The following is a 14,617-nucleotide window of genomic DNA, read 5'->3' on the forward strand; positions in this document are numbered from 1 at the left end:
CAGTTGTACTTTAAAGCAAGGATACATCAAATACTGCACAGACTAAAAACTTAACTTAAGATAATTATCAAGAAATGACTGCTGAAAAAGATAATGTATTTTCTGTTGTCAGAATTCCCGATATCAGACCTATCAAAGGATGTGGAATTACATGCATTCGAAACAGCCCAGCGTATTTGTAAAGAGTACAGAAGAAGGGATAGCCAGAGTGCTAAACTCAAACTACGCCTTCCTTCTGGAGTCCACAATGAATGAGTACTATCGTCAGCGCAACTGTAACCTTACTCAGGTTGGAGGCCTGCTGGACACAAAGGGCTACGGCATTGGAATGCCTCTAGGTGAGCACAAGATACATCAGTTTAGGTACGCAAGGTATGATTCTATAAGCCTGGAAACTTGTTGGTAAGGAATGGTTGCATGGGCTTCATTAGCTTCTCACATGTACAAACCTTTACCTGTGTGTAACCTGCTTCAGCCCTTGCTTACTGCTTATGTGTGCGAAAAATGAAGAATTAAAAAAAAAAGTATTGCTCATCTAATATATCTACAACACGTGGCTTTTCAGAAACATATAAGTATAAATGGAAATATAACAAATGAAAGCACCGTTACATCAAATCAAAAAAGAAGATAATTTATTTTTTAAAAATCCTTCCTTCCAAAAAGAGGGGAAATCAAAGTAAACACATTATTTTAATAGGGAGAAAGCTGCCGTCCAACAGTGAAAGGGTATTAAACTCAGTATTTCTTCTTTGCTAGATAATTTACAGAATATAACATACTACCACAAAAATAATGTTAGCAGAGCAGCATTCAAACAGTTAAACACAGCACTTTCTTCTTCAGTGGAAAGCTTCCTGCTGCATCCGAAGAGGTGATAACATTATCTTTTACTTGCATTCCTTTGTCTGCTACGATTACTAACCAGCAGCAGTGTGCTGAAACTGAGCTGCACACATAGCAGAACCAGAGAGAGCTGAGAAGTGATCAATAGATAGATTTTAATATATAAATACAAGCATGCAAGAAAATGCAATGGCAGCTTTCAGAGCAGATAAAATGTACTTTGGGAACTTGTAATTTGTAAATGTACAATAATACTTGTGCACAAAAGCAAATATGATAACTGTATGGGTAATAAAAAGTAGGAAAACCTGTTTTTATTAAATATTCACTGGAACTCCAGTGAAAATAATGTAATAAAAAAAGAGCTTCATTTTTACAATAATTATGTATACATGATTTAGTCAGTGTTTGCCCATTTGCCCAAGCTTTCCTCTCCCTGATTTACATTCTGACATTTATCACATGGTGACATTTTTACTGCTGGCAGGTGATGCCACTGGAAGCAGCTGCTGCTTGCTTTTTTGGCAGTCGGAAACAGCTGTTATTTCCCACAATGCAATGAGGTTCACAGACAGGAAACTGCCAGGACCATGGTCCACACAGTTTCCTGTGGGAGGGGTTTCACCCCAATTTCAGCCATACAGAGCCCCCTGATGATCCGTTTGAGAAAAGTAATAGATTTCTTACGTAAAAGGGGGTATCAGCTACTGATTAGGACAAAGGTCAATGCTTGGTTCCGGTTTCTCTTTAAGCACTTTGATATAAATTTTTTAGCCAATGTAGAGTTTTTTTCACACTTTTTCTTGCCTCTCTTGTGATGTATAGTCTAATTAAGGGCCTCAGACCTTGGGGAATTTTGCAATTTTTCAGTGACTTGTACAACTTGTTTACTAAAGTTATGAAAACTGTTGACACATTCTGCAGGAATCTGTCCATATCAAACCAAAACAGGGAATGATACTATATGCACAGAGGTCCACCCCAAAACATCCTGATAACCTACCTAGGTACCTTTCTTTGCTACATACTAATTATGGTACTGAGTGATCTCGCCGCCAGTATGATATTGAGGAACCACATACAGACCCTGGTCAGCGTTGTTAGAAAGTTTTTCATTTGTTGCACACCATGGGGGAATTTTTTGTCTGATTTAGGTGAGCATTTGTACTTAAAATAGTTGCTTATTTAAAGCTTCTTTTTTGGTGTATGAATTTACTGATAACAAGGTTCTAATTTAGGCTGAGGCAATGGCTACTTTGCATATAGGAAACAATCTTACTCTTTTTTTCCAGTTCCCTCTTATTAATATTACACAGCAGTAGAAAATACAATACAAATAACATTTATATTGTGCTTTTCTCCTAGTGCACCCAAAGCACCAGAGCTACAGCCACTAGGGTGCGCTCAGGAGGCAGTAGCAGTGTTAGGGAGTCTTGCCCAATTACTCCTTGCTGAATAGGAAGGGTTTCTACTGAGTCAGAGGCACAGCCTTAAAGGGAACCCGAACTGAGTAAAATTATTAAAAATAAACACATGATGTACCTGCAAATGAATATTACATACTTAGCTCGCCGTCACTTCCTCTCAGAAACTCACCATTGTTTCCTAACAACGATTCCTTCCAGTTCTGACAAGATTTTGTTCAGATTTTGTTCAGTTGCTGTCAGTTACAACTGAAAGGATAACTAATGTTCAAGGTAATGTCCATGTTTCATTATGGCTCAAGTGGGCGATATTACAGTTTAACAATGTGCTGACCCAGAAGCTGTTATGGGGTAATGGCCATTTTCAAAATGGAGGACAGAGAATTCCATTCATCACAGTGGACAAACAGGATGTGGGAGAGGAGAAAAAGATTGTTGAGTAGACTCTGCGGGAGGTAAATATGATGTGTGTATGTTTATTTTGGTTTTTAATTTTCAGTTCAGGTTTGCTTTAACCAATACACTATCCACCTCACTCTATAAATGTACGATTGTGCTGTAATTCAGTGCTTTAGATGCATAGCTGCCCTGCAGGAGCTAAAAGTAGTGGTTTGCATGAACTGGCCACAACACTCCCCCCTCCCTATTTTGGTTTCTTTCTTTGTGTTCTATATATTTTCTAGAAGTGATGCCTGACTTGTAAAAACCTCCTGCTTTGACAAGACAATGCTAGACTGTAATTTTAAAAAGGTAACAATATGTTGTAGTTTATCCAAGACATACATTGCTCCCTTGCGTCAGGCTCAGAAACAAGTGACAGGCGACCATAAAAAAAACATACCCACACACACACTCCCTGTCGGCCAGCAACGTTCAGCTCTAAAAAGAGAAGTCTCTGCTGAACACATTTGAAAATTCTGTCTACAGCTAAAGCTAAACTCAGCAATAATGTGCCACTATATACTAATTCTGCTGTAATACTCTACTTTATTTACTCCTAATATTGAAACGACATACAAAAACAAGACTTATACACTGCTGCTCCCTTTCTGACTTCAGCTTGCTACTGAATGCCTGTGCAGCACTTGCTGCTATCTTCTGCCTGTTTAAAGGACAACCGAAGTGAGAGGAATATGGAGGCTGCCATATTTAATGCCTGTTAAGCAATACCAGTTGCCTGGCTATACTGCTGATCCTCTGCCTCTAATACTTTACCTCAATTCACTAAGCATTACAGCTGAAAACAGTTGATTTTACTGATCATCTTGCCAGATTCCAATTCATTAAACCTATTACTGCACAGAAAATTAGAATTACCGACTAGTGAGGTAAATTACCAACTAGTGTGGTAAATACCCCAAGAAATTGCAATTTATAAAGACTTACGCATTCAGTAAATCGGGCAAAAGATTTTGATATTTTTCTCCAGCTCTGACCAGCCAATAACTCACTCTCTCCATGCTGTAACAATGACAGACAGCCAATAGGGAGAGCCAGGCAGCCAACAGGGAGAGCCACACAGACCTGCTTCTCATCCTGATTTGGTCCAGCATCCTAGAAGGCGGGACTTCTGCATCCCTTTAGATGTGAAAATCTGTATACAGTTATACAGAAGAGCTCCTCCTAGAGGCTGCACCACATCTAAAGAGATGTCGGGATGCACTGGACAGAAAAACTCTGACTCATGCACACACAATCACAGCCTGACCTGTTCCACAGCTGGTAAGTGAGACTTATCAAGCAGAGCTTAGTTAATTGAGGCATGTTTGTTCGGTAAATTACCGAACGTCTACCTCATGCGGAAAATCTTTTGTGAATTTGGAAAAAGTGTAATTTACCGAATGCGGTATTTACAGAACTAAATGATTTTATTGAACTGCCTTTTATGAATCGAGGCCATAGACCCTGAACAAGCATGCAGCAGATCAGGAGTTTCTGACATTATTGTCAGATTTGACAAGATTAACTGCATGCTTGTTTCTGGTGTTATTCAGACACTACTGCAGCCAAATGGACCATCAGGGCTGCCAGGCAACTGGTATTGTTTAAAGGGAAATAAATATGGCAGCCTCCATATACCTCTCACTATAGTTGTCCTTTAATAACTGAGCCTGCATTGCTCCTAATCTGACCTTCTGTTTATTTACTCTATTCTCTTCTATAATGCCCATTATTGCCATGACCTTCAGCTTGTTCTTCACTGCAACTTTGCCTTATGATTTAGCCCTCTGCTTGGTTCCTTACCTGCTGTTAGCTGTCACCAGCGGGATAAATGCAATCTGTAGACACACCATGTCTCCACGCAGACTGCAAGTGATGCAGGGGAGCCACATTACATCTATTACACTCTAACTCTTCTGATTGCTCTAAAGGCTTAAATAGTGAAATCTGAATAGCTATTATGGATTAGTATATTTTGGACATCATAGGTGGCTTGTGCTGGCTTTGTTTCATTTAGAGCATTTGTACCTCATTCTAGATCTAGAGATGCCACATTCCAAGCATTTTATCGTCTGTACAGATCAGCGACTGGTAAAATATGAATACATTCATAAGACACCTCTCAGACTATAAGTACTTAATTCAATGCCAATTCAATTACATTTTGAGATTATAACCCATATATTTGCTGAAGTAACGTCATTCCCCATAGCCGACATAAACTGCAGTTATTTATATTGCTAATTGCCCGGCGTTGCCTGGGTATGTATTTGGCTGATGTTTGCTCCGCCCACTCTTTCTAACCTTAACGCACAATTACTCAATGACCAAGATTGTGAGCTCTGCAGTCTTTGGCATCAATAAATTGCATTGAAATGAAAAAAAAAATTGATTGGCTGTTTGTGGCTCCACCCCCATTTCTGAATTTGGTCACACAATGACCAACTGTACCAGGTTTGAGGCCTGCGCCATTAACAGTGTAAGAATGGCAGCAATTAAATATTCCCCTTCAAAAGCAATAGGTGAATTTTGATTCACTTTTGTAGGCTCCACCCTCTTTTCTGAATATTAATCCCTAGTGACCAACTGTGCAAAGTTTAAAAACCCTGCCATTAACAGTGTAAGAATGCAGTTTACATTTTCCCAGTGAAATTTGTATTTGTCTCCACCCACTGATGACCAGCATTGCCCGTGTATGTACAGGATCTTCTCAAAAAATTAGCATATTGTGATAAAGTTCATTATTTTTTGCAATGTACTGATAAACATTAGACTTTCATATATTTTAGATTCAAATACACACAACTGAAGTAGTTCAAGCCTTTTATTGTTTTAATATTGATGATTTTGGCATACAGCTCATGAAAACCCAAAATTCCTGTCTCAAAAAATTAGCATATTTCATCCGACCTATAAAAGAAGAGAAATAAAAGTGTTTTTAAAACAAAAAAGTCAACCTTCAAATAATTATGTTCAGTTATGCACTCAATACTTGGTCGGGAATCCTTTTGCAGAAATGACTGCTTCAATGCGGCGTGGCATGGAGGCAATCAGCCTGTGGCACTGCTCAGGTGTTATGGAGGCCCAGGATGCTTCCATAGCGGCCTTAAGCTCATTCAGAGTGTTGTGTCTTGCGTCTCTCAACTTTCTCTTCACAATATCCCACAGATTCTCTATGGGGTTCAGGTCAGGAGAGTTGGCAGGCCAATTGAGCACAGTAATACTATGGTCAGTAAACCATTTACCAGTGGTTTTGGCACTGTGAGCAGGTGCCAGGTCGTGCTGAAAAATGAAATCTTCATCTCCATAAAGCTTTTCAGCAGATGGAAGCATGAACCCACTTTTGAACCAGAAACAGCAGCAGAAGCGGCTGACCTGGGCTACAGAGAAGCAGCACTGGACTGTTGCTTAGTGGTCTAAAGTACTTTTTTCGGATGAAAGCAACTTTTACATGTAATTCGGAAATCAAGGTGCCAGAGTCTGGAGGAAGACTGGGGAGAGGGAAATGCCAAAATGCCTGAAGTCCAGTGTCAAGTACCCACAGTCAGTGATGGTCTGGGGTGCCATGTCATCTGCTGGTGTTGGTCCACTGTGTTTTATCAAGGGCAGGGTCAATGCAGCTAGCTATCAGGAGATTTTGGAGCACTTCATGCTTCCATCCGCTGAAAAGCTTTGTGGAGATGAAGATTTCATTTTTCAGCACGACCTGGCACCTGGTCACAGTGCCAAAACCACTGGTAAATGGTTTACTGACCATGGTATTACTGTGCTCAATTGGCCTGCCAACTATCCTGACCTGAACCCCATAGAGAATCTGTGGGATATTGTGAAGAGAAAGTTGAGAGACACAAGACCCAACACTCTGGATGAGCTTAAGGCCGCTATCGAAGCATCCTGGGCCTCCATAACACCTGAGCAGTGCCACAGGCTGATTGCCTCCATGCCACGCCGCATTGAAGCAGTCATTTCTGCAAAAGGTTTCCCGACCAAGTATTGAGTGCATAACTGAACATAATTATGTGAAGGTTTACTTTTTTTTGTTTTAAAAACACTTTTCTTTTATTGGTCAGATGAAATATGCTAATTTTTTGACATTGGAAATTTGGGTTTTCATGAGCTGTATGCCAAAATCATCAACATTAAAACAATAAAAGGCTTGAACTACTTCAGTTGTGTGTATTTGAATCTAAAATATATGAAAGTCTAATGTTTATCAGTACATTACAGAAAATAATAAACTTTATCACAATATGCTAATTTTTTGAGAAGATCCTGTATTTGACTGGTGTTGGCTCCGCCAACTTTCTAACCCTAACGCACAAACACTCAATGACCAAGTTTGTGAGCTTTGGGGTCCTTGGCATCAATAATTTATATATTCCCATAGAAATTAAAGAAATCAGGCTGTTTGTGGCTTCACCACCTCTCCAGCATTTGAACCCCAGTCACCCAATGACCAACTGTAGCAGGTTTGAGGCATCTGCTACGAACAGTGTAAAAATGGCAGCAATTTAAATATTCCATTTGAAAATCAACAGGTGAATTTTGATTGGCTATTATAGGCTCCACCCACTTCCCTGAATATTAATCTCAGTCACTCAGTGACCATCTGGGCAAAGTTTGGGAACCCTGCCATAAACAGTGTAAGAAGGGCTGCAGTTTACACTTTCCCAGTGAAATTTGTTTTTGGCTCCGCCCACTTTTTGTAACCTGGACACAGTCACTCAATGACCAAGTTTGTGAGCTTTGGGGTCCTTGGCATCAATAATTTGTATTTTCCCATGAAATGAAACAAATCTGATTCACTGTTTGTGGCTCTGTCCCCTTTTCTGAATTTGAACCCCAGTGACCCAATGACCAACTGTACCAGGTTTGAGGCTTGTGCCATTAACAGTGCAAGAATGGCAGCAATTTTAATGTTCTCCTTGAAAAGCGACATGTGATTTTTGATTGGCATTTTTAGGTTTCACGCACTTTTCTGAATATTAATCCCAGTCACCAGCTATGCTAAGTTTGAGAACCCTGCCATTAACAGTGAAGAAGGGCTGCAGTTTACAATATCCCAGAAAAATTTGTTTTTAACTCCACCCACTTTTTGTAAACTGGACACACAGTCACTGCTCAATGACCAAGTTTGTGAGCTTTTGGGTTCCTGGCATCAAAATTGTGCTAATGGAAGCAGTTTATCCAGCAAAGAAATCTGGCTGTTTTTGGCTCCGCCCCTTTACTGAATTTAAACCCCAGACACGTAGCGACCGACTGTAACAGGTTTCAGGCCTCTGCCATTAACAGTGTAAGAATGGCTGCAGTTTCAATATTCCCCTTGAAAATCAAAAGGTGAATTTTGGTTGGCTGCTGTAGGCTCCACCCACTTTCCTGAATATTAGTCCCAGTCACCCAGTGGCCAACTGTGTAACTTTGAGAACCCTGCCAATAACAGAATGGCTGAAATCAATGTAACAAATCTGATTGGCTGTTTGTGGCTCCACCCCTTTAGTGAATTTGGACCCCAGTCACCCAATGACTGACTGTATCAGGTTTGAGGCCCCTGCCATTAAAGGGAACCAGAGATGAACGTTTCACACAAAATAAACATATCAGTTGATAGCTTGTAAAGAATAAATGCTCTACCTGATAATTTTGCCACTCTGGTGTGCCTTTTTTAGTGTTTTTTATCCATTATTGCTCCAAGAAAAATCAAATATGGTCGCCGGCTCTTATCCCTTCTCCTTCCTGGTTATGAGTTGTTCTGGATGTGCTGTCGAGACTATGCTGCTATCCAGGCTAAATGCAGCCTTTCATCTATGTGCTTTTTTATTTTGGTATGATGTACAGCTGCCTGTAGGAAGTGTCTCTCATAGGAATGAAACTGCAGTCATCAGTATCTACAGTATGCAGACAGAGTGCACACAGAGCACACAGGGATCATATTGCAGCCACACTCTCTCAGCAGGAGCAGCCCCTCCCATGTCATCACAGCTTTGAGTATGCAAAGCAGGAAATCTAAGCCAAGGAGGGGACAGGCTTGGGCTTGAAAAGACTCCACAGAAGAGTGACTCAGCTATAATGATTCCAGGTCAAACCTCAACTGAATAGTCGGTGGATTCTTATCACAGTTGCTAATAGACTAATTAAGCAGATAACAATGAAACTAAAAGCAGGGTAGGTGTTTACTGTCATGTTCCCACTGATAAATGTAATAAAATACATGAGGGTGCTTCGTCTCTGGTTCTCTTTAATGCTGGGAATACACGTTTCGTTTTTGCCTTCGTTTTAGCCTTCGATTCGTTCAGTAAACGAATCGAGTGTTGAAAACGTATGTGAAAATAGTCATAATCTCATTATAGTTTCGATTAATAGACCCCAAAAACGAACGACTAGTGATCGAACATGTTTGATATTATCTCTCTTTATCCATCTAATCGAGCCATTGGTAGGCTTGATGGCTGTTCAGATCGATTATATGTTCGTTTATGTTAGTCCGTCCCTGTAAAAAGGGATTTTTGTTTCGTTTCTTTGCAGCCTTTGATCATTGGAAAAACGAAACCATCAGAATCGAAAAAAAAAACGAAACCGTGGGTGGTGATATTAACCGTACGTTCGATTATTTCGGGAACGAAAAGGACAAAAGGCACAATCGAAACGAAGGCTAAAACGAAGGCAAAAACGAAACGTGTATTCCCAGCATAACAGTGTAAGGCCCGGTTCACATTAGCGGTGGCCGTCCGGAATCGCCGTGCCGGAGCCGGACCGCTTGCAGAACGGACGCATGGCAATAGCAATGAAAGCCTATGCGTCCGTTCACATGCGTCCGTTCTGCCGGACCGGAGCCGGACCGGATCCGGACCGGATCCGGACTCCGGCGTCCGTTCCAACATGCGCTATTTTTTGGTCCGGCTCCTCCGGCAGCCGTATCCGGAGCGGAGCCGGACTGCACCATCCGGCCAATACAAAGCAATGAGAGCCGGAGAGCGCACAACACACTGGCTACAAAAACCGGACGTTCTACCCCACTTCCTATGCATTTTGGATGGGGACCACATGGGCCCAGCGTTCAAAGAGTGGGGCAGCAGCGATTTCATGCTGGAGCTCGTTTTGGCAGCAACATGTCTGATGTCTGATAACGAGGAGGCGAACAACAGGAAGGAGAGAATTCCCAGGTTTACGAGTAAAAAATGCCTGGATCCATGGTCCCAACTGCAGTCTCTGTATCCACGGATGGTCTCCACACGTCCACCTGTCTCCAACAATGACCCCAGACCCTTCTGCTGACCTCCCAGACCCAAGGTATTTACAGGATGTTATCTCCTTAAGAAACCGGATCCGGACCGCAACCGTGTTCACACCGCACGGAAACCGGATGCAAACGGACCGGATCCGGACCGGATCCGGATAGGAACCGTACGGATCAGGTCCGGTCCGGCTCCGGTGCGGTCCGGACATCCGGTGCGGTTTTGACAAAACCGCAAGTGTGAACGGGGCCTAAGAATGGTAGCAATGTGAATATTCTCCTTGAAAATCAATAGGTAAATTTTGATTGGCTGTTGTAGGCTCTACCCACATTTCTGAATATTCATCCCAGTTACCCAGTGGCCAATTGTGTCAAGTTTGTGAACCCTGCCATGTAAAAAATTTAGTTGTTGGCACCGCCCACTTTTTCTAACCTTGACATACAGTTACTCAATTATCAAGTTTATCAGCTTTGGGGTCCTTGGTATCAATACTTTGTATATTCCCATTAAAAATAAACAAATCTTATTGGCTGTTTGTGGCTCCACCCTCTTTCTGAATTTGGGCCCTAGTCACCCAGTAACCAATTGTACCAGGTTTGAGGCATCTGCTTTTAACAGTATAAGAGAATGGTAGCCGCTTAAATATTCCCTTTGAAAATCAAAAGGTGAATTTTTATTGGCTGTTGTAGGCTCCACCTACCTTCCAAAATCTTAATCTCAGTCACCCAATGACCAACTGTGCAAAGTTTGAGAACCCTGCCATTAACGATGTAAGAATGGCTGCAGTTTATATTTTCCCAGTAAAAGTTGTTTTTGGCTCAGCCCACTTTTTGTAACCTTGATACACAGTCACTAAATGACGTTTGTGAGCTTTCAGGTTACTGTATCATAAATGTGTGAATGTAAGCAGTTTATCCACCAAGGACATCTGATTGGCTGTATGTGGCCCCGCCCCTTTAGTGAATTTGGACTCCAGTCACCCAATGACGATTGTAGAAAGTTTGAAGCTTTTGCCATTAACAGTGTAAGAATAGCAGCAGTTTAAATATTCCCCTTGAAAATGAATAGGTGATTTTTGATTGGCTGTTGTAGGCTCCACCCATTTTCTTGAATCTTAATCGCATTCACCCAGTGACCAAGTGTGGCAAGTTTGAGAACCCTGCCATTAACAGTCTAAGAATGGCTGCAGTTTACATTTTCCCATTTAAAATGAACGGCTGAAATTTGATTGGCTGTTTTATGCTCCCCCACTTTTCCTGGATTTGTAACCTCGGTCACCAAGTGACCAACTGTGCCAAGTGTGCGGACTCTGGCTTTATTAGTGTGAGAATGGCAGCCTTTTACATTTTTTCCATTGACTTGAATGGGTGAAATCTGATTTGCTGTCTGTAGCTCCGCCCAGGTGTGCAGGGGGGACGTGAGACCCCCAGAACATATCATCCCAGGTATTAAGGGATCTGTATACCAAGTTTCGTTTAAATCGGTCAAGCCGTCTTCGAGTGATCGCGGCACATACACACACACACACACACACATCCGATTTTATATATATAGTTTGAAAGCAGGCGGTGTACAGAAACCTAAAGAATAAAATACTGGTAGGTGATTTATTAATGCTGCAGTAGGCATTGTTAAACAATAAATACAAAAAATCCCAGTAGTGAACTTACTAATTAACATGGGCTGCAAGAGTGCTCCTAGGTGGGCACATTACAACATCACTATGTGATTCCCAACCACAGAGCTTTTCATTTTTAAAAAATTTGTATACAACTCAAATAAGCTCAAATAAGTTTAATTTTATTATTGCTTTATTAATTAAAAACATAGTGCCTTTTTCACCCCACTCCACCCTGTAGGTTTGGTGGCTTACATTTAAAATGGGGGCACTGGGCAGTGAGAATTTGGGTGCCAAGAATAGCCGCAAGTAGAATAGCAGTAAATGACTATTGTTCTACTATGATTCAGTGGATTATTCCAGTATTAAAATACCGTACTGGTAATTTTTACTGATATTTTACTATAGCCACCCCTAACCTTTTTCTCACAAAGATCCCTCCCTTTAATAATGCCAGAACCTAACCAACCTCCTTCCGATACCTAACCCTAAAACAACCCCTCTGATGCCTAACCCTAACCCTCCTCCCCATGTCTAACTCTAAACCTGTGTATGTCAAAAAATGGCGCCCAGAAATTTGAGTGCCCAGTAATCCTGATAAATGTACAGATTTTTTTTACTATTAAAGTGTAAAAACAATAGTAAAATGTCAGTATTAAATACCAATATTATACTAAAGCTAAACCTAAGTCTTTTCTCACACTGAACCCTCCTGCTACTGACTAACCTTAACCAAGCCCCTCCCCCCAACGCCTAACCTTAATTCTTCCTACCCCACACCTAATCTTAACTGTCCCCGCCACCGCAACCGATCCCCCCCCATCATGCCTAAAACTGAACTCCCCAGTGTCTTACACTAACCCCTCCCCCATGCCTAACACTAAAAAAAACCTCCAAAACCTAGAACCTTTCTCTGATGCCCCCCTATCCGCTGATAATAAAGGCTTCGCCACAGGTGGCTATATTAACCACTTCACAACTGAGGGGTTTTACCCCTTCAGCATCCGAGCAATTTTCACCTCTCCTCCCATTCATTTGGCAATAACCTTATCTCTACTTATCACAATGAAATGAACTTTATCTTGTTTTTTTTCGGCGCTAATTATGCTTTCTTTGTGTGATACATTATGCCCTGAATTATTTTATTCTAAATGTTTAATAGGAAAATAAGAAAAAAATTGGAAAAAAAATCTTATTTTTAAGTTTTCAGCCATTATAGTTTTTAAATAATGCATGCTACCGTCATTAAAATCCATGTAATTTATTTTCCCATTTGTACCGGTAATTACACCATTTAAATTATGTCCCTATCACATTGTCTGGCGCCAATATTTCGCCCATTACTAATAACAAGCCCACCATTTATAAAGTAACAGTAGTATGCCCTCTTGACATACATATTAAAAAAAGTTCAGTCCCTAAGAAAACTATTTATGTATTTTTTTTATTTAATTTTATTTATTTTTGTTTACAAAAAACTAATGTTGGTAACTATTAGGGAGTGTGGGAGGTAAGGGGTTAATTTAAAATGTAAAAATAGGTCTTTGCATTGAAAAAAATCCTTTTAGATTTATAATAGAATAAATAGCCTTACAATCATGTACGCATTACAAATCTTAAAATAACGGTAATATTAAAAACGATATATTAGTAAGTTAAATCTGAAAACTATAATCGACGCATTATAAGTTTAAAAACAAAAGTTAATACCAAAAGTAATGTGTTTCTAATAGAATAAGGTTGAAAATGATACTTAAGCATTATACGTATGAAAACGAATTTTAAAATGATAAAACAAGTTTAAACGAAAATTTACTTGTTACAGTCCTAAAAGCGAAATTTAAAAATGAAAAAATAAGTAAAACACAAAGTCAAAACAAATTTGTAAACAATATTTGTAATAAACCTTATTCTGTAAACGAAAACTTTTGTTAACACGATCCCTGCAACCGCTATTTCTCGGGCGCCCAAATTTTCTGTCGGGCGCCCAATAGCCGATATCTTGCATTGCAGTCTATGGCGGCGCCCTTTTGTCCATTAGCCATATGCGCCCTTTTTTACTGCTTCCTCAGCCTACAGGTGTTTTCACCTCAAGGATGGAAGCAATTTCCCCCTGTCAGCGCTCCTTCCATTCACTCGGTAATTACTTTATGAATACTTATCATACCTAAATGATCTATATCTTGTTTTTTCATCACAAATCAGGCTTTTTGGGGGTGATACTTGCTTTCAGTAATTACTTTATTTCTATGCATTTTATAGGGAAATTCAAGAAAAAGAAAAAATACACAACTTCTCCAATTTCATCGCCTAAAGTTTTAAAATAAACATTGCTACTATAGATAAAACTCACACATTTTATTTACCCAGTTGTCCCAGGTATCACAACATTTAATTTATGTATCTAGTACAATGAATGGAATGGCGACAATATATTATTTGGAAATAAATGTGTATTTTTTCTACCCTCTCAGTAATCATAAGCCCCTTATTTGTTACAATAACAGTAATATACTCTCATTACATTTTTTTTGGTAGCTACAGGGGGGGATGGGGGTACTTTAATTTTACTTTTCGGCCAGTAGGTGGTGCTAAGCACTATACTGGTAGTTACAAAGAAGTGCTCAATCTTTGTTTTTTTTTTCCTTTTTACTACGTTTTACTTTCAGTTTGATTAATTAACATGCCTTGTGATTCTAGGCATGCTGATTCTTACACAGGGGCTTCAGTTGGCTAAGGGGAACACTTGTTCCCCTTCACCAATCGATCCCCTGTAAGTGCTGTCGGGAACAAGTGCAACAACACTGCACACGGATACATGTCCAGATAGATTACAACAGATCATTAAGTTACATTAGTTATGTTAATTAAAATAGATAGGTAATATAATCTCTTACCCACCCTGTTTTAAAAGAAAAGGCAAATGTTTGATTTCATGAGGGCAGCCATATTTTTGGTTAAAAGGAGGTAACGGGGAGCATGAGACACAGTTACAACTGTCCTGTGTCCTGATAACCCCTCCCGGTTTCTAGGCAATGAGAACAACAACATCAGAA

At 40.2% G+C, this 14,617-nt stretch overlaps 1 protein-coding gene across 2 annotated transcripts in view; it reads left to right on the forward strand.

Moving 5' to 3' along the window:
• GRIK4 (glutamate ionotropic receptor kainate type subunit 4) overlaps positions 1–14,617 on the forward strand; it is a 531,391-nt gene that overhangs the window by 504,395 nt on the left and 12,379 nt on the right. For both annotated transcript variants that reach the window (XM_068241000.1, XM_068241001.1), the window contains exon 17: positions 113–338. In XM_068241000.1, coding sequence (XP_068097101.1) covers positions 113–338 — 226 coding nt within the window. The remainder of the gene's footprint in view (positions 1–112; positions 339–14,617) is intronic.

This window comes from Hyperolius riggenbachi, chromosome 6 (assembly GCF_040937935.1).
Source record: "Hyperolius riggenbachi isolate aHypRig1 chromosome 6, aHypRig1.pri, whole genome shotgun sequence".
NCBI lineage: Eukaryota > Metazoa > Chordata > Amphibia > Anura > Hyperoliidae > Hyperolius > Hyperolius riggenbachi.